The sequence below is a fragment of the Odontomachus brunneus genome, unplaced genomic scaffold (assembly GCF_010583005.1).
Source record: "Odontomachus brunneus isolate Ranch 3 - 2012 unplaced genomic scaffold, Obru_v1 Obru_scaffold_182, whole genome shotgun sequence".
Lineage (NCBI taxonomy): Eukaryota > Metazoa > Arthropoda > Insecta > Hymenoptera > Formicidae > Odontomachus > Odontomachus brunneus.
The window spans coordinates 394,613-416,529 of NW_022639632.1; the positions used below are offsets into that span (position 1 = coordinate 394,613).

General features: G+C 40.8%; 1 protein-coding gene across 4 annotated transcripts in view; it reads right to left on the minus strand.

Annotated features, from left to right (window-relative positions):
• Nucleotides 1-21,917, minus strand: part of LOC116851620 (A disintegrin and metalloproteinase with thrombospondin motifs 7-like) — a 79,398-nt gene that overhangs the window by 55,273 nt on the left and 2,208 nt on the right. For all 4 annotated transcript variants that reach the window (XM_032831230.1, XM_032831229.1, XM_032831228.1 and 1 more), the window contains one exon: nucleotides 9,044-9,294. In XM_032831230.1, the coding sequence (XP_032687121.1) occupies nucleotides 9,044-9,218 (175 nt within the window). In that variant the 5' untranslated portion in view covers nucleotides 9,219-9,294. The remainder of the gene's footprint in view (nucleotides 1-9,043; nucleotides 9,295-21,917) is intronic.

Here is a 21,917-nt window from a genome sequence, read left to right on the forward strand (position 1 = left end):
TTGTAAGGGTTCCAATGATTTATTTCGAAACCATTTATTTTGACAAAATATATATTTTTTAGGTCATTTTGTCCCGAATGGTGAGACGTATCATTTTGACACTTTAATCCATCACACAATAATTATAATTTAAGATGTCGAATAAGACAAAATGGGGCTAAAAAGTTATGAGAGCTTGGCCGCTCTCTTTGTACCGTTGCTCAAAGGGTTAACAAGATTCCGGATTGCCATACTGTATTACATGATTTATTCCTGAAAAACCGATAACACCATCTCATACAAACCAGATAACAAATTGGCACCAATCCGATCAGGATTGGGTAAATTTTTAGTCGTGCTCTTTATTCATTCTCTGGTGAAGCAGCACGACGCGACTCGTCTTGTTCACGCGCTTACGTATCGCTACGGTATAATGCGTCAAGCTTTATCGAGCGCGCGCTCTCTCCGTCTTTCTCGTCGGATTCTCGAGTTCATCGTTTCTTATCGCTGGAGATATCGTAACTCGGTGGCCCCGGGGAAATCGGTGAAGTCCGTTACTGCACTGTCCCGGCCGGAAAACACAGTGGCAGGTAGTTTACACGTTCGATAAGTGACTGCGATGTCGAGTCAGACGACGCGGGGAAATTTCTCACGTGCCGATGGCGCGCTCGAGTTTACTCACCGGCGATGTCCTCCCCGGCGCTCCCCGGGGAACAGACTCTACAGTTCGCGGCTCTTTCTGCCACTAATGCCAACTCGCACCGCCGCTTCTGTTTTGTCCGCGCGACATGGTGAGGAGAGACGTATCAGCATGTGCGTGTACACACATGCGTGCGTGTTACTCACGACAAATCGTATGATTTTGCACGCGCAAGAAATTTGATTCAGATTTCCAGTAAGAGAGTGCCGTGACGTCGAAAGCAGGAGGTCGGCCCGACAAGCTGGCGATTCCTCGCGCTGTGTTCCCCCATATGAATCATCTTCGTGTACGGGAACGTGGGATCCCGCGCGCGGGTGGATCTCGCGGAGTAAATCGTAAATCGGTGGCTCGCCGCAGTCTTAGCCGGCGTGTAAAGTTTTACTCCTCCGTAAAGCAGATATTTGTTATCGCGGTGTCGCTCTCGCGGCGGGATTTAGATAAAGGGCAACGTGCGGCGACCAGGTTACAGAAAATATCTGAGATTCTCTCGCCGCGATGTGCCGGGCGCGCAGCATCAGAGGCACCCTTGGTTCTTGAGAGAAATATCTCCGGAGTTCTTGTTCCGCAGAAATGGTTACCGGAGATAAGGCGCATGTCCGTGTAGCGTGCGGCCACGAGGAATAAGTGTACTCGGGTAAATGGCTGGTTATGTTTGCAATTTATTATCTCGCGGAGAGATAGATGCACCTAACGCATCTGGGCACAATATCGCGTTAAGTCGCAAGCGGGGTCGTCGCTGTACCTGTCACAATGGCCGTTGCGAGGCAGTGTTTGCGTTACGTATCGCCCATTGAATCTTTCTCCCGCCCCGGTGTACACGCACGACTCCTTATGATTTATGTCGCGAACGTTTAACGGAGATAAAAGGGGCACGCGCGGTATTATACGACGAGGGACAGAGATTCGACGCGGCTGACCTTTTTCATATATTTTATTTATAATCGCGCTGCGCGCGCCGGGCTCTCACGCGAGACCGGTAATAAGAGTGGAGAGAACTGGTCGCGAGGCACACCGAAGCCAAAAAACTCGGTTGTTGTGTTGACCTTTCGATCTTAATTTGATTTTAATGCAATGGCGTTTTAGTTCTTTTCTTTTTTTTTAATACAAGAGAGAGAGAAAGAGAGAGAGAGAGACTTCTGGTCCCGCAAGGTTACGTGTTTGCTTTGAACCAAAAAGAAACCAAAAAGAAACATCATTATCATAAGCGTGATAAAAGATACGACGTTTTCATATTTTCGCGTCTATTTATCTTGCGCTCGTCGTCCTTATTTGAAATTTATATCGCCGCCATATTATCATACTTCTCTTTCTCCACGAAATTGCGCATATCTACGATGAATTAAGAACACCCAGGACACCCAGGACAAGCAGATCGAGTTGTTGGACAACGCACGGAGTCGAAGACAAATCGTCGCGATATCTCCCGACAATGAAGTCTCGCGCCGTCTCATCTGCGCGCCCACTTACTCCGTAGCGTTTTTGGGATTTCGCGAATTCCGCATGCGTGTGCATGCCTACACGCGCGCACGCGGTTTATCTTTTATCTCTCACGGCTGCAACCCAAGCTGCGTGTCCAGAGCATCAAAGCCCGAACCGTGGCCGAGGAGAAGGAGGGAAAGGAATCTCACACGCGCGAGCGAGTATCGGGGTCCATTGACAGCGTTTGCCCACGCGGTCGCCTCCGCGCGCGCATGCGCACGCGCGCGTCCGAGGGTCCCTGTGCAGGTGCGCTTGCGTGCGCGCGGATGCGCCGCGCACTTCTCTCTCGCGCGCTTTTGTGGCCGTGCTGTACTATAATATGCTGCCACGGATATATACGCGCGGCGCGCCCACGCCGCGCCGCGCCGCTCGGCCGGTCCTTGCATTTATGCGGCGAACGAACGGGCGATTTTTCAACGTGTTCGAGCCATGAATGGGCGCCTCGTCGTGTTGGTTTTACGAACGCGAGATCGGCTCGGCGGCTAGGCGTTTGGCTCTTATTCTTCTTCTTCCTCTTCTCCTTCTGCTCCATCTCGTCGTCGTCGTCGATTTTGCGAACGTTTGGCGCCATCGCGTGTCCGTGATTCTCGTCGGAAGATAAAAAGGATACGGACTCTTCGACGTGTGCGTGGAATGTTTCGGGATTACGATATTTCGCGGACCGACGGGCATTTTATTCAACGCGCGCGCGGAAACGAACGTGGACGTTGCGAATTTCTCTTTTTCTTTCTCTCTCTCTCTCTCTCTCTCTCTCTCTCTCTCTCTCTCTCTCTCTCTCTCTGCGTAGTTATTTACTTATTTATTTATTTGTTTCCAGCGCTCGCGTCAATAATTTATGTCGCGGCAGCGGCCAATCTCTTGTAAACCTTTTGACGCTGACGGGAATTCGCCGTCATTAAAAATGCCGGCCGGAATATGTAACGAGCGTACGGGACCAACATGTAAATTGGGTTGCTCCGAGCAATTATATGTATTCCAATCGGAATCCGTCTAAACGATTTTGTGATCCCCCATTCAATCCCGAGGAAACCAATTTCAAACGGCGGTCCACACCGTTCTAAATCGGGAGGCCGGAGTACGGGGTCGATATGTTTTCAATCGAAACATTGATTGCATCCAGTGGTCACGGGAGCCAACTCTTGTGTACTCTACGTACTACGTGGGCAAAGACAGAAATAGCAAAGACACGTGTCATTTGCGCGTAATCTTCGCAAGATCGACAAATACACTCGAAATACACCTTGGGAACGAAGGAGAATGCTCCCATGTTGATCACAGGACATGGTTCTGTACCGGCAACTTGCGAGATGTTTTTCTGCCTTAGACTCGCAACAACATATGTGAACGTACGGTTTTCCTCGTATTCTCTCTCTCTCTCTCTCTTTTTTTGCTCTACCAAATTAACATGCATCGTGATTTGTTATTTATTTATTTGTTATTTTAATTATAGAATTCGTGGGCAATTGCATCATTAGTTTTTCCATAATTTGATTATTGCGCAGCTGCATTTTGTGATTTGACAGCCAAACAAAATATCAAATTACACAGTTCTTTTAATTCAACTATCTGGTTTCACATATGAGCTTCAGTACGACGCGCATATATCGTATTTGTGAGGATTTGTGAGGAATAGCTGACTGTAAGACATAGAGGCTTACTTCAGATTGGTTGCCTGACTTATATTATCCTCAATCGCCTTCCTATCTTTACGAGTTGTTCTCCTATCTTTCCACTAGTGTAACGGTGATATATCTTTAGAATTCCCTGTTTGTAAATATCATTGACGTTTCCTCTTTAGCGTCCTCCCAAAATCTACTTTTTAAAAAACTTCAAGATTATGTGCTGTGAGCTTAAAACTTTTAAGGATTAAACTGTTGCGCATCTTTACACTATATTAGTTTAATATTCAAACATTGTAAAACATAACTATTTTTGTCCATCTAGCCCCGAGTAAAAATTCTATTCTATTCCCGAGTAAAAATTTTGTTTCTATTCTTTCAGCCTTATCATTCCATTCAACACTTATTTTGATATTCTGAAGCCTATAATATAACCTATTTTGACGCTAAAGAAAATAAAAAAGAAAATTTCAGATATTATCAGAATCAAAATAGGAATAAATTATATCATTAGAATTAAACCTACTTTACTAACTTAGCTCCTACTGTGTTGTAGAATTCAAGGTTTAACATAGGACCAAATTTCGGCTCGAATTATTTTATTATTATAATTGCAGAAATCTTATTTTAATTCAAACTTATTAACTATCTATTATTTCTTGCTGTATTCTCTGTATTTGTATTTGTATGTTTAAAGATATTACTTCCCTCAGATTGAATAAATCTATCTATCTGTCTCTTTCTCTCAGCATTTACACTTTGCCGATTCCCGGGATTCGTCGCGCCTCTCGCTTCGTCGGAAACGATCTCGCGGGATCTCGAGGAGGTTGCTTTCTTTCGCGCCGGCACGACTGGCTAATTTCCAAACTGGAAGAGAGAAAGGCAATCGGCGCGACGAGGCGCAAACCGCACTAATGTCTCGTCATTACGTTACCTCCCCAGCGAGTTAATAATTCAGCAATCACCAAAGAGAGACGCCGGCGGTTATCGCGAGCCGGACAAATTGCTCCGTGTCAGTTACCCGCAACCCGGGCTCTCAGGCCACGCAGTTCGGTAAACAAGTCCCCCACGCACGCCGTGTAATTTTGCCTGATCATAATAACTACCCCTTAACGAGAGGATAATTTCGAAATGGCTCTTTCTCTCTCTCTCTCTTCCTCTCCTTCTCTTTCTCCTTTCCGTCCGTCTTCCGCGGTCCCGGTGGTATAATTCGACGTCTCGCGTATTGTCTCCTCGCCTACGGGACGAATAAATATTTACGAGCGGTCGGGCTCATTAGGAGACGCTACCGACGGCGATCTACATTGAAAAGGACCCCGCGTCTCTCAACGCGACGCCGAGCACTTCTCTCCGCGACTTATTGTCTTTCGCGTCGGCTTGTTTTTGTATTGCTCGCGTTGCGTCGCACCCCGTGAAATCCGGTCTCTTTTTGTATCTCGGTCGCTAAGAATCGCTCGCGAAATCCGTCTTCGCGCGCCGGTCACGTCGGAAGATCGTCGTCTCCGCGCGATGTTAACGAAGCAGCGCGCGAGAGTTTTCCCCGGCACGCCGGCTCGGCGCGTATGCTCGTGTGCGCGCGCGAAAGCAGCCGAGAAAGAAAGACGCTATCCATCACTCCGACCTGTCGCGTCTTTGGACACACGTTTGACAAACGATTCGACGCAAGTACGATCGCGTAAATGGAGCTTAAGACCAGACAGAGCTCGCGTACTCAAGCTGACGTCTAACTGCGCGAAGCACTTTGGCAGGAGGATGTTAAAAAGTAGGCCATTTTTCGTCCAATCGCGGAACCTATATTAATCATTGAAAACTGTTCGTGCGGGATCCTCTGGAAACAGAAAATAACAATTATCTGTCTGCCAGGTCCCAGGAAGAAAAATCGGGATTTATTATCGTTAATTGTGGAAATAGTCATATGAAGTCATATTTTCTTAAGCTTTGTACTCTTGATATATCTTTAGAATAAAATCTGTTGCACATTTATGTCTTGAAAAGTGAGTAGTAAATGTAGCTAAGTCTGTTTTTTGTTTTTTTTTTTTACGCAATGTTTGTACGTTGACATACAGAGGGATCCAGAAGGAAAAACGTTCTATTTACATTTTCTCGTCCTTACCTAACAAATTTTTTGTTTGAGATGCTTTGAGAAGTGAAAGAAAAGAAGGAAAAAATCAGAGAAAGCTTACCACGTAGCTTATCGCTGGGCTTCGCGACGCCGTCACATATATTGTTGTGTTCGTGCGTCTATGACAGGTACACGTTTAAAAAAGATTAGACTAACAACGTTTAATGATAATTTAGCCGAAATAGTTTACAAATAGTTTATACAAATAATTTGATCGATACAATAGTACAAGAGAACTCTCTTCTATTTTGCGCTCAATCACTCTCCTTTCATTAGCTATTATTTTAATTGGCGGGTCGTTGTCAAGGAGGAGTCACTGTTTTTCTATCAACTCGTCCCCTGACCGATACTTTCCTAAAAATTCTACAACTTCTGTCAAAAACGTCTTCTTTTCTAAATCTTTTCTTTTAAAATCCCATGATTTCTATACATTTGATTGTCAAAATATCAGATAGGAAAGAGATACTTTGTATATTATGGGAATAAAAAATTATGTTCTCTACATGGACTACTCACCTTCCCACACATAAATGTGCAATTGATTTTATTTTAAAAACATTAAAAGTACAAAACTTAAAGAGCATTTCATATAACTGTTTCAGCAATAATAAATCCCGATTTTCATAACTTTCTCCCGGCCTGATGGACAAATAATTGTTATTTGTTAAAAAATAGCTTATTTTTAACATCCTTCTTTTGATCCTTTATACGGTCCAATTAGAAACTTATCCTACAGTTTTAATCAGATTGAACCTAATCAGTTATCTACAGAGTGATATTATTAAGTCCTGATAATTCATGTAACGCAGCTTAGCATTCAGAACTTTATCAATAATAAGGATTATTAGTAAATAGGATCTTATTAATCATTAGGACTCGATAATATCATCTCATAGAAATAAGAAAATTGATTGGTATCAACCTGATAAGGACCCCGAAATAAATTTCTCATCAAGGAGATGTTTGACGACAGGTGGGAAATTCGTATAGACAAACTAAACACAAAATTTCTCTGCAAACGTTTTGTAAACAACCACAGACAAATTTGGAGTTATTAATCAAACAAGATTATATGATTACATGCTATACGAGATAACGATAAGTACGACTTCTGTTGCGTGATTGTACATTAAATCAAATTGAACAAAAGAGTCTTTCATCACTCTGCAAATAATCGTGTAGATTTTTTAGTTGTTAGTTAAAGAAGATTGGCGAATGATCACGCGCAATACATTGCCAGTTTTCTTTAATTAGTCACTCAGAAATTTAGAATTTTTTTAGAGTTAAGAAATAAAATAGTTTTCAATTTTAAAAAAATTTACATAGTTATTTGCAAAGTAGAAATCCCTTTTCAACTTGTTCCAATATACGAGCACACAACGCAAATGGCATTTACCATCATACCTTCCATTGAATAATATTGAACAAATACTGAACAAATTATTGTTATATTTGGAAATAAAATATCTCTGGGTACACACATTTGATTGGCATTAGCATGTTCTTTACTTGTGCCAAGTAGGATGTATTAGTAAGAAAACAACACATATAAGCGACATTTAAATGTTTGGTTGCAATCACCAAATATTTGGTTGCTCCTATTTTAAGCGAATTTTGGCTCGGTGTATTAAATTTTCGTTTCGACAACAGAATCCTTTCTTCAGTGTAACGCGCGATCATTCATCAGTCTTTTTTAAACAATAACTTAAAATTTTACGTGTTTGTTTGCAAAATAACGTAAAGGAACGTTCAGTCTGAGCTACTTCCTGAGTCTTTGGCTCTATATTAAACTTTGATTTTTGCAACGCAGCAGGAGCAAAGTAGGTTTAATTCTAATGATACAATTTACTCTTAATTTTATCATGCCTGAAATCCCTTTCCCTTTTCACTTTCTTTAGCGTCAAAATAAATGTTGAATGGAATAGTGAAGCTAAAAGTAAAATTAAAATTTCGACTCGGATGAGTTAAATAGAATCAAAAGAGGTTGATGTAGAATATCAAAATAAATATTAAATGGAATAGTAAGGCTGAAAGTAAGGTCAAAATTTCGACTCGGATTTACACGTGCACACAAGAATGCATTTTCTCACCGATCGTCAGATACAAATAGGTAGCGTGTCGATCGTGCCGAACATACACACGCGTGACTCTCGCGCGTCTTTTATCACGTTATTGATTTAAATTATTTGATTTGATTTGATTAATCAAACGTATACATTTGTTAATTTCCACACACGCGTGCTCGACAGCGTATGAATCGCCATAGATTCGAACGGCATCGCGACGTCGCGGCTTTGCGGGATCAGCATCTTATCTGTACGGCGCACTCACGTCAGGAACAGCGCTAAAAGTTATACCGATTGGCTGTCCGCCAACCATCGCGGACGCCGGTCGATATTCGCCAATAAGATCGGCGAAATCGCGCGGCGCCGCCAAAACCGGGCACAATATTCATGTCATTCCCCGAGCATCGCCGGACGATAATCAATTACGAGTCTTTCGAGTGATGACCCGCGCCACTACACCGCCGAGACACACACTCGAAATATTTATCGGCATAATTAAAAATCAGCATCAGCCTTTAACAGCCATTAAGGCGTCCCGACGTATAAATAAGCCGGGAATTAGCATTTTACGACACACCCCGACTTTACTCCGGAGGAACTGCGCGATTCCTTCTCTTTCTTGCCCACTTTTGCCGCTTGCAAAATCCGCCGCGCCGCGTCGAGATGTCTGCGACCCGCTCCTATTCGTGCTCTTAATAGGAGCGCGTCCCGCAAAGGTAAGGCTTCTTTGCTGGAGAACCCGCCGCGGCCAGTTTTCATGCGAGTCGAAGAAACTCGAGAAAGTGGACACGCGGGACTGCATGCGAATCGAACCGGCGCGATTCCGTCGTATTTCGGCCTGTATCACGAATTTCTCTCCCTCCCTCCCTCTCTGTCTCCCTGCCTCTCCCTCTTTATCGGATCGCGGGAGAAGCTGGATATGGAGAGGACGCAGGCAATCGGCATATCGAGAGCAGCTTCCTCCGTCTACGACATCGTCGCGTCCAAATCGCGAGATGATCGAACAAGATTGATGTGTCGTGGATGAATTACGTTTCTTAAGAGCACAAAGATATCATTGTATTAATGCAAAACTCACCTCTGACGTTAGGCGCACGCTGCTTGGCCTCGAGGTTGGGCTGCACCACGGCGATTAGTATCTGGAGCATCAGTAGGTACCGCATGATTGGCGCTGAATCGAACGTGTTTCTCGCTAATGAAAGGCAACCTCGTCGACATCCGTCGACATCTGTCTCTCTCTCTTTCTCTCTCATTCGCTCTCTCTTTCTCTCTGTCTCTCTCTCTTTCTCTCTACCTTTCTCTCCCTCTCTCTCTCTTTCTCTTTTTCACCTGGAACACACGCGTCGCGAGCGCGACGTGAGTCGCTCGTTAAATTTTCTCATTATATCGCAAATATGTCGTTTCCGCGATTCAAGTTACAAATTAGAGTTTGCCGAGTACAGCAAATGTCGTTCGACCAACTACAAAATGCAGAAAGGTAATAGGCGGGAGAAAAAAAAGGGCACTCAATTAACTTTCCTTTGGCCATAGTCGGAGGGAAAATGCCAGAGGAGGTCGAAAGGTAACCGAGACAGCAGTGTTATCTTTCCTTTCGCGAAAGAATGACGATCGTAAGACACTTTTATCGCCGTACGTTCCGTCCTGCCGGATCGCGCGAAACGCGCGCGTTGAGAGAACAAGACGGACGACGGTGGGTCGCAGCTTCGTCCCATATTTTCCGCGTACGAGGCTCTATGCTCAAATATAACAACATGTCCCAGTACGATCCTCTCAAGCTGCGTCCACCCACTTTGGGGATGGTCTCGCGGCGACGCGCTCCCTCGTAGTTACGATAACTAGGATTCGTTGGAGCGTACCGTGTCGGTGATAGAGGCCCCCGAGACGAGTCACTGAATTTTTCCGGCCAGGCCGCAGCTCTCGGCGGAATATGAATATGAATGGCCCGACATCCTTCGCGGACAATGGAAGCACAGTGCTTCTCGGTCCATGCCGTTGGAAACGCGGGCTAGACGCGATGACGTTGTCGCATCGGGAAACTTCGGTATTATGCTAAATCGCCTAAAATTACGATCATAATGTCGACCGCGCCGGCGAACGTCATCATTTGCATTCGTCGTCGTATAGGTTAATCCCCGCCGAATGATCGATCGGATATATAGCAGTAACAGACGTCAGCGCATTTTAATTTTTAATCGATACCTTCGAGAGCGCGAGGAGGAGGCCGCCCGCGCTGCACAAGGACGGTCCATAATTTGTATATTTCCCCGTCGTCCCCGCTCGGTTGATATCAACTAGTCCGCGGCGCTCATAATATATTCGACGCGTCGCATAAGCTGCACGCCGGCTTAATCCGCACGGGCAGCTAGGTGTTCTTCCCAGACACGTCCACATAGAGGCCGGCGCGCCGACGCTCGTGAAAGCGCAGGGAAGGTCTCGCGGTGATGTCGAGTGGGGACAAGTCAAAGCAAGTTCATTAATGCGACGTGGAATCGGTAATTAGCCTCGCGGGAGTATCTGTCAAGCAGCGCTCAAGTGGCTTTTACGTGTACGAGCAAGCGGATTGACATCTATCGATACCGCAAGCGCTTGTCGGCATCGTTTTCTAATCCACTCGACAGCAAGTGGTATGAGAGTGCACGTAATGTAACAACAATCGAGTCGAAGGGAGATGGTCGTAAGTCGTATTGCAGTCTCGAGGAGCGGGAGGATCGTGACGATATTTCTCATTTTAGAAAAGTCCAGCCGCTCTATCGTGGGCGCTTTGAAGTTACGCGAGGACGTTGAAATCCGAACTTATTTTTCTGTAACTTCCTCGAGACCGCGCAAAGGCGAAAGCAACATTGCGATATCACATACTAAGAAAAAATGTTTGATATCTATAACCATATAATCACGTAAAAAAATAATTACTGTAAATTATGGAAATTATTCTGTTGTTCTATGTTACATTCTATTATATAATGTCAGTTCACATAGAAAAAACAACTCAGTTAGTGTAATTGTATTTTCTGTTGTCTGGGGACTAGATAAATAACTCATTTGTAGAAACAGGAAGATTCCTGTAGGAGACTCCTACTCAGCCAAATTACTCTCAGTTACCTTAACTGAGTTTTAATGTAGCGGAAAATGTTCAGACGAATGTTTTCGATTACAATAACAGAGATATTATTTTTCGTCTATTTAGTTACACGAATTGAAATTCTTTTCCGTGTGATAATAACTTTATGTGCATGTTACTATCTTTTTCGTGTTAGAACAACCAAACGGTTAGGACCAAAAATAACCATAATTTTAATTAGATCAATCATTTTTTCTCTCAGTGCACGGAAAGAAAGTTAAACTAGCAGAAATGGTAGATGGTAGATCTGCAAATGGTAGATAAATATTGTAGTAACATATGGATACCTAAAAGTATAACTGCTAAAAGTATAAAAGTATAAGCATATATTTAACTATGAAATCGATGTACACCCTAAAGAAATATAATCTCATACAAAAAAAAACAGTGTAGTTGACTCACATATAAATCTAGCTATACTAACCCATAGTAAAACCCGAAACAACTAATTACGTGGTTGCTGTAACCACAAAACAATTGCTGAGATACAGTAACAATATCTGCTTGCTCCAACCAAAGTGTATCTATGGTAAATGTTACCCCAATCGATTTCTGGTTGTCATAATCAGATCACGCTCAACTACCTTGATGTACTAAAGTAACCGGGTCATATCGACCATACACATTACTATCACACAAAGATAATTAGGGTGACGCAACTGTGCTGCTTACAATTAAATATTTCCGCATGGAAAATATAACTTCAGTCCGAGTAACTGAGTGAAAAGCAGACGAAAAACTCGTTGATAAGAAATAATATCTCTGTCATTGAGAACATTTATCTGAACATTCAGCTGCATTAAAACTCAGTTGAGATAACTGAGAGCAATTGGCTGAGTAGAAACCTCCTACAGGAATCTTCCTATTTCTACAACCGAATTTTTTATCAGGTTCCCAAGTAACAGAAAATTCAGTTACACTAACGGAGTTTTGTTTTCTTTCCGTGTGATTATGTGCACCATATCTTTTTTCCGTGCATTCTTAGCGAAATTCTCTTATATGTGGCTTCAAGAGGATTCTCTTAAAACGATAGGGGGAAAAATTTTAAGCACAATATTATTCCTCTTCATTAGAAGAGAACCAATTTATTTCGGTAAAAATTTTCTCTTAGAATATGGAATTACAGAAAATAGCATTTTTTGCAATTAGAGTTCTTTTTTTATGGCTGTTAGGATTTTCTTTTGATATTAGAAGAATCCTCTTGAGGCTATGTAAAAGAGGATTTCACTAAGCAGAAGATTATTTTTTTCTTGGATTTAGTAACAAAGATAGTAAAAGTTTCAGTTACAGCAGCGAATTCGTTGCTACAGCAACAAGTATACTTTCAACAAACCACCATTAGCTGCAGCAATAAGACATTTTTTTCGTATAAGCACACTAAAAGAGATTTTATTGTCAATATGACTATTTGGTATGTGAAACCAATTTATTTAAAATGAGATCGACCAAATATTTGGTAAATGCAACCAAAATATTTAATTGTCGTTATGGATATTTTACTTTTTCACTAATACATTTTACTCGACATGAATAAAAAATACGACAATGTAAACCAAATCATATACCAAATATTTTAGTTCCAAATACAAAAATAATGATTTTTGTGCAGAGAATAATAACGTTGTAACCCCCAGATCGAAATTTTGGCTCTATTTTAAATCTTGAATTCTACAACGCAGTAGGAGCTAAGCAAATTTAATTCTAACGATATAATTTATTCCAACTTTGACTTGGATTATGTTTGAAATTTTCGTTTTTGCTTTCTTTAGAGTTGTATTATAATAGGATCTTAGAATAGCAGCAAAATAAATTCAGTTGCAAACCTCTATTGAAGCTTTAGCTCCTACATAAGATTTTTTCATGAAATTATAAAAAAATATAATAAACAGAAATGAATGTTAAATAGCATAAATTAGTATCAATATTGTCAAAGTAGGTTTTATTTGGGCTATATGTCATCTAAGTAGGTGCAAACTATTTTCAAAAGCGTCAAAGTAGTGGCAAAATTTCGATTCGAGTCGCTTCACGTAATTCAACGCAGCACTGAAAGTCTGAATTGATGCTGCTACGAATTCGCTCTTATGTCCGAAGTGAACACGAAGCTTCCGCGAGGTGTCAATTATAAACATCGGCGTAATCGTGCACTCGACGCCGTGTCGGTATAACAGACGTAACCACTCACGGTACCACCGCGGAATATTAATAAGAGCGGGGCGTAGGAAGGTTTTAAAGCGCTTCGCGTCATCTCGATTGAGTTGTCGTGCCTGTAATACGCCGTATAGACCGAGAGGACACCGGCGCAGAGACTAACGACTACTCGAGTGTCGTTAGAGAATGATGAGAATCTACAACGAGTAAACACGCATTCCGCGCGCAGCCCTTACACATGTCTCTAATTGACGTTCGGCCGGAAGTGCGTGGTACTTCTCCGGGTAAATGTTTATTCGCATCGCGTCGCTCACTCGCGAGAGGGGGCAGGGAGGAAGGGAGAGGGACAAAACGAGAAACTGGTAACTAAGAAAATAGATGACGAGGAGAACGAGACGCATCGGAATTGCGTTTTCAGCGAACGCGCGGGCACGCGTGGGTGATCGCACGCGAAAATAACGAGACTGACGTGAAGAGGCGTGAAACGCAACAGATTAATTTCTACAAGCGTATCGACGTTTCACGCCGTCGAATTTGTACATGGGAAAGAAAAGTTTAGTTGAATTGAGACCAGATGTCTAGTGAAATATGAACGAAGCAGAATTTCGGTTGAAGCTATTAGAATTCTGTTCCAATTAACAACATTCTGATTAACCAGAAATCTTTGGTTAACCAAAGTCTTGATTAAATATAATATAATTTGAAAACAATTAATAATAATACAATTAATAAACTTCTACTGTGAAAGAGTTTTTTGTGATAAAGGAGAATAATATTGTGTGTAGAATATTTTCCTTTTATTTTAGAATAATTCTCTTGATATATATAATGGAATTTCGTCAAGAATTCACGGATAAAAAAAGATATGGTGTACATAACATAAAAAAATATAGTGACATAGCATAATAATCTATTAAGAACAAGAAGATTCCTGTAGGAAGTTCTGTGGGACTGTTCAGATTAAACAGTTGATTAGAGTATTTCAGTTGACTAGAAGTTCTTGTTAACCAGAACAGGATTCTGGTAATTTCAGTCGAAATTGTAAGTTTGTTCATATTTCACTAGATATTTGACTATTTCGACTAGATTTGTCTTTCTCGTATAGTTGTCTAGACCCAATTAACACGACAATGTCCGTCTGAGCGGCTAGACTTAAATCACACGGGAAGGCCGAATGATCTCGCAGTTGAGTGCTTTTTTTGGGCACGAGACGATTTTCATTGCGCCGCAAAAAGCGAGCGGACAGCTGAAGGGAAACTCATTAATCTTGCGCCTTTCAAGCGTCTCACGGCTCGTCGATTCTCGAATTACACGCATTCGCGCAACACGTTCTCGTTTATAACAATAAACGCATAGAAACGTAATGAGCTGACTGGTCGCTGGAGATTTCTGTCAAACGAAATTCGTGGGCAGCAATGGCAATCAGCTTTACGGTGTCGAACGCTATCGTAATTCTTTTTTGCAATTTGGGGAAGAAATCGTATTCGCGTGATGATTTGATGATTAAAACTTTCACACATAAATTGCCGTAGTCATAGACATCCCACATAATACAACGTCTAAAATCGGGACATAAGACGTCTTGGAGATGTCTTATATTTCAAAGTCTGAGAGACGTCTTTAAGATGTCTTATGTTCCAATTTTATGTTGTGTTGTGTGGAATAAGACATAAATTTAGTTAAACGACCGATTAGGATTTTTCTTAGGAACTAAAAAATATTTTTTGTACTCTGGAAGAAGATAAAAATGTCGATAAATCTGATAATATACAAAAGTAACTAAGATTCATCTGTTTAAAATGCTAGTTACTCATAAATATATAACCTTTTCCAAATGATACTCGCCGATTTTTTCCATCTTTTGGGAACGTTGATTCAGGAACATGAGAGATAAATTATAATTTATACTAAAAAATATCTGAATATTGTTTAGACCACTTACAAAAGATATTCTATTTTAATTAATTAATTATTTTGTGGATCTCTTCCAAGATTACGATAAGATTGTCTTACTTTTTTCAATAAGATCATAATACTTTATGATAGTAATCGATTTATTTCATCGTTCTGCATTAAAAAAGAAATATATATATAGTGGATTATTATGATCTTGAAAAAAACTTTAGAAAATCAAGCAGAAATTATCATCTTACGTGTCCCTTGAAACCAATCAACTTTTATTTGAAAGATTTTTGTCAAAGATGTGTTGTTTGTGAGATATTTTATCATATCTTCTTATATTTTTAAAAATAGAACACTTTATATAAAGGATCTAAACAATGTTGAACAGTTTTTTTAGTATAAATTATCATAATAATTTTTTAGCAGAAATAATTTTTTGAGTTTTTGGATCAGACCTCAACAGATGAAAAAATCGGCGTGTATCACTTGGAAAAGGTTACTTGGCAGTCTGAACCGCACTTATACGGTCACGTCAATCTTCTTCTAGCTAGAAGAATCCTAAAGCAATATTCCGATTGGTTCTTCAGCTTAAGTTTACGCCTTACGTCTACGGTTACGGCAATCTATGTGCGCAAGCCCTTACACCCACGTAACCCGAGTGATCGAGTTATTAAATCCGCAACTCGCCCTTTTTTCCTTTCCGTTTCCGTAAGACTTGCTATGAGCAGCTCAGGTGATAAATTAAGCGGCCGCATAATAAATTGCTATCCGCCCGACAGCTATCGTGTACGCTTCATATTGCGACATTTTACTCGTATTTTACATAGAATAAGAACACACACGGAGACATTTATGTACGCAACAGCCGCGATTTCGTCGCGCTGCGCGATTCGTGCAATTAAAAATCCTTAATGACGCGTCGCGTCGCCGTGTCAGCCGCGGTGATTGTCAACGGACTCATTGTCGGATAAATATTTATATATGTGATTTACGCCGGCCACGCGGCTATAAGAATGAAGCAGGCAAGGCGCCAGGATACGCGCATTGTTCGAGTGATGGATCGGAGTGGTACAAAAAGGTTATTTACCCTGCGAAATTAATCACGTCCATTCACCGGAATCATCCGCATGCGAGCCTTTGTGACGTCGTATTCTTTTCAGAGACAAAAAGGAGAAAGATGTCGTAAAAGCTGCGTGAATTTCAAGAAGAGATCGATCGGAATATCGGTGCAGAGCGAACGTTATCGTGGGGTGCGATAACAATAACTGTCCTTTTCTTTTTTGAGAAATTCAGGAAGTCCGTCGTGCAAAAATACCGTGCCGTATTTATAAAGGTGCTTTTATCGTACTAATTTCAGGGAATTAAATTCCGAGGATTTTTCCGCGGAGCGGAATATTTATATAATATTTTGCGAAATAATATTTTGCACTGCGCGCGATAAAAATTCGCAAAAAGGTGCTTCCGCAAAAATTAAAATGCCAGCACAATGGAGTCGTTCGTAAATAAATGAATGAGGGGGATACGCTTAGAGGATAAATAGCACGATCGTTAGTTTCATATTAATACGCGCGTGACGTTTAATTAAGGGGCGTAAAGTGCAATGGCGGCGGAGGAGAAATGCGTAGAAAACACGAAAAATTCATGGCACAGCAACCTCTTGCGCGCATTAACTCATTTAAACGGACGGAAAGAAGAGACGGAATTTTCGCGGTTATATCTGCGTATCATCTAAGTTAGTTAATTAAATAAAATGCGATAATATTATTCCCCGCTATTAAATTGCGTTTACTCGCACTGTATTTTTCAACTCTACCAGCTGCTTTATTCATTCACACGAACGACATTTCCTTCGTACGCGTTCCTACGGGTGAAAGACGTGGAAAAGATCTGTTTTATCGCGCTTTGATTATCTCTCGGGGACTCGTGAAGCGACAAGCACGTGCGAGATTTTTCATCAAATTGAATATTTCCGCGATGAATTTTTTTTTCCAAAAACAAGATAGCCTGCCTCTATCATTAACAAGATATAAATTGAATATATAAATATCTCTGTGCAATACACAGCACGAAATATTATTAATTAAGCGCTCGAATATTGTGACTTTTGCAAATGTTTTATTTTACGCAATAACATTCGTAGTTCAATTTCTCGTAACTGTGCGATGAGTTTTAAAAGCTAACTGCAGACACGCATGAGTGCACGAAATATTTTTGTGGAAACAATCCGCGACTGCACGCATCCACTTCGTACGCCGTTACAACCTGAGTAGAAATGTATTCGGCACTAGCCGACCTGAATTAAAAGCTACTACTTACACGCAGAAAATATTATAGTTTTCTTCCATCAAAACTCTTCTCGATTTTACTATGTTTTTAATAGCCCAAGAATAGACTGCCAGTAAATTTATCTTGCTAAGGAACACAATAAATTTCTTTAGAGATAACAGATTTCGCTGGAAACACAGCAAGTATTTTAATAGCACATTTTAAAATAAGTAACATACATGAAATGAAAAAATAGTGAATTACTGCGAAATATTATAATATTAAATATTATATATATATTGGTTTATTTCTCGGTTACAAAATCCATAGTATAGTATAGTATAGTATTCTTGCCGTAAAATTCTCTTTGTAGCTATATTTAGCTAGTACAAGCTACATTAAATTTTCTAGCTCGTTATTAATTCGTTGTCAGTTGATTATTCACTGAAATATAGTATCAAGTTTGTAAGCTAACCGTTGTCTAGTCATTACATATTAGATATGATAGAGTAGACGGCATTGTCTATTCTAAAATACATAAACTAGCTGTTATATCACCCCACTAACATTTAAAAAAAGGACTAGGAAAAAAATCATAATTGAGATTATGTTAATTTCATAAAAATTTCAAAAAGGCAGAATTAAGCGTTACATTACTGGTTAGCGACTGTTTATGGTTCTTCAAGATTGTATAAGGCATTATGTGGATACGTGTCAGACTACAAAAGAATGGTTTAAAAAGTTAGGGAGTGATAGTGAAGAAGAATGGAAGAGGATATGGGGTGATGACCTAAGTGAAGTGAAAGGCAATGTTTTGAAAAAGCTATGGAGAAAAAGAGACAAGAGGCTGAGGGATATCAAAGATGAAAAAGAAAAGTAGGGATAAGGATGGGAATGTGTGGGATGTTAAAAGGGTAAATTAAAATATACAAATGTAGATGTAAATGTACAAATGTAGATGAAAATGTACAGGAGTCGAGAAGTAGCAATATAATATTGTGATAATAGATAGATAAGTTAGAATATAATAAAGTAGATTTTTTTTTGATAATATAATGTCCGTGATAAATAGTAACAAGTAAAAGAAATTAAAAATTGTGAAGGTTGAAAATTTACATCGTAAAATGTATAAACTGTAACTACTGTGATATTACGGTAAGAATATAAACAGAAAAAGGTTTGATATAAGTGCGGATAAGTATGGTAAAGATGTTCTTTTTTTGTAAACCAAGTCCTTTTGTTGGCAATGTAGCTGAAGTAACAAATGTCTATCTACTTATGGCTTTTCATCTCATAATTGTAATTTACGTTTGTTTAATCGTCAGCTTACTTATTTATCTAGCCGCTAGGAGAAGTGAGCGTTACATTACCGGTGTACTGACGTACACACAATTGACGTAGACACAAATGTACCATCTATCGTGGTTATTAGACGCGGACGAGGTTCGATTTCTGTTAAGGGAGTATAAGGTCTCGTTCTGGTCGATGTCCAAGCGCGGAAGAAAAACGCTCGTCGCTATTTTCGCCGATACACCTCGGACACCTTGTCGCGTCTCGTCAAACTCGGTGTTAACGTTCATTTAAATGTCGACGAGTCTCGCGAAGGTCCGTGGCCGGCCGTGTAAGGGGCTCAGCTTAACGACGCAATAATTACACGGCTCCCTTCCAAGTCGGAGCGGTCTCTCGTTTAAACGCGGGGTAATTTGTTGACTCTCGATTTGATGTGTAACTCTTTGGAACACGCCTGACATACTCGGCCCATCGCCGGCCGGGTTATCATTATCGTGATACGTGTAACAACATAATGACGTAAGAGCGAGCGGACTTTTCCGCAACGGCGAGCGAGCAGGGTGTGCGCGCGACGCGCAAATAGCGGGCTTTCATCATTCGGCAAATAATGCTGACCTATTTCGATTAATTAATGCGCCGCGATCTCCTGCGCGGCCGGCCGGATGATTGAGGATTACACATGCGAGCGGTAAATTGGATCTCGGACGGATATGCGCGAAACGTCGGAGTCGGCATTATTTAAGAGGCCGCCGGTGATTTTTCAAGCGGTTATTACGGCCGCGCACGCCTGTGAAATATTTATTAACTTTCGTCGATCGCGATTCGCCGTCCCAAAATTCGACTCGCCCCGTTTGTCGCTCCGGAGCGACCTGTGATTTGCGATCGATCGGCAGATCGCATGATTATCCGGCGCGCAGGCGTATTCCGTTCGAGTACACGCGCCGCTCGCTCTATCGAGCCTACGTGTCAATGTAAAATCGCAGATGATCCGTGACGCGTGATACGTTTCCTCGGGCGACGACGCTTTCTGTCGCGCAGAAAAACAAGTCAGGTGACTTTGCGAATAGCCGTCGCCGCCGCCGCCGCCGTTGTCGCCGCCGTCATCGATACGAATCTAACCGTCGTCGGCGTTCGTGGAAAATTATCAATCCGATGAAAAATGACGGTCGATCGAAGGACGGGAGGCACGTCGATTGGATCGGACAGTATATGGTAATCGTCCGCCCGGCAGGCCTTTCTCAATAGTACCGTCTCGCCGGCGACCAATGGCACTAATTACCGGCAGCTAATTATCGATGATTTTACAAGTCGCCAGTAGAATCTGTTATTTACCGTGAGACATGGTCACGGGGACATTGCTTTTTCGTAACTGTAGGAATCAAAATAAGTGTGCAATGGAGATTTCAGAATATAGGGGGAATTAATTAGAATATAATAATTGGGATTCAAGATTGAACTTGTGACGTGGAAGATGATAGATTCACCGCGTAACCCTTTGAGCCGTGCACTCAGGAAAAAAGAATACTTAAAAATTTATTCGTGGGATACAAAGTTTATTTATAGCAAAAAAACTTCATTTCTTAGAAATAAATTTTATATCTAATAAATAAATTTTCAAGTATTTTTTTGTCAATGTATCGGGCGTCCTACTTATCTCTTCTTCATTTTTACTGATTTTAACTAATTTATCAACAAACACAGTCGATTATATTATTACTATACACTCTTGCACAAACATAAGGAACTAAGAGAAAGTAAAATATAATTTGAACATTTAATTATTATAAGCAAATAAAGATAAAGGGAAAAACACTTTTTCTAAACAAGAATTATTGCTAACTATTAGGAATCGACACATCGAAATATTAATAGTTTATTCACGGTAACTAATAGTATTTTATATATTTTACATATTTTGTCAAAACTTTAATCCCTATTTTTTACAATAAACTATTGAAATATTAATAATATTTTTCGCTGCAAGTTTTGATCAAAACTGTTGTCGTTATTTTCAGAAGATGTTAAAAGTGAGAATACTAATGTTTAAAACTTACGGTTGTCATATCGAATCCGCCATTTCGAATTTTGACTTTCTGATTTTCTTGAAAGAAATCTACCAAGAAATAAAAAGTACAGCTTAAAGAATTAAGACGGTATTCTACTTTGTTAGGTTTAAAATATATTTTAAAAGTCTGAAACTTTGGGAATATGCATGTAAAGTTCTAAATCCAAATTCGTATATTTATCGAACTTACAGGTTGTAAACCGATGTGACGCATAGGTAGGAAACAAAGCGCGTAAGTAGGAAGAAAGTTCTTCGAGCGATTTACGAAGAATTCCTTTTTCAAGATTTATCGAAATGATACTTTAGAGCTTTGGCTATATCTGAGACAATAATGAAAGTTTCAACGTTGCGATATGACAATTCGCTTAAGAGAGCATATTTGTTCTATTTTTTAAATTATAGAAACTGCGGTTTTTTGCTGGTATAGAGCCTGCATCTTTAATGAACAATTTATACTCTTATTAAAAATCACGAGGGTGTTGGGAGTAGAAATTGGTTCTCTAGTCAAAATTCTCGCCAATCAGCGCGACGCTGAACGACTGAAGGTTACTGAGCGTCGAGGTTCATGCAAGTCACGGGAAGCCAGAATGGCTCATAAAGACGAGAAGATTGTTAAGGAAGACTTGGTCGGAGAGGCCATACTTTATGACCCCGAAACAGCTGATTAAATATAAGTAGCCGAAATCCATAGTTAAACATAGCTAACAAGACTTAAAACTTTAAATTCGTTTCCTTCGGAACCGCATTTTTCAAGTTTACATTTTCAATGATGAACTATCAAAGATTCATGAATCTTCTTTAAGATTAATGATTCAAAATTTTACATTGTTCACAAAATGGTAGAGGAATTTTTTGTTCTGTTTAACCTAATCTACCTGTACTCGCGGCTCTTCTGTGAGTTACCGGACACCCTATATAATTTAGTTACTTATCGGACTATAACGTAACGTCACGAAGATTACGCGCGCGCGTATACACAGTAGCGCTGGTGTGTTACGCGCGCGTTGCGTTTCGCGTAAGCTTGAAGTGCGTTCGCTCGCGCGCGCGTATCATAAATAAATCAGTATTCGAGCGATTCACTCGAGGCGTCGTTTAATGGAAGGCCTGCCCCGCGGAATGTAATTCGCGCCGCGGATTTCCCCCCCCCCCCCCCCCCCCCCCCCC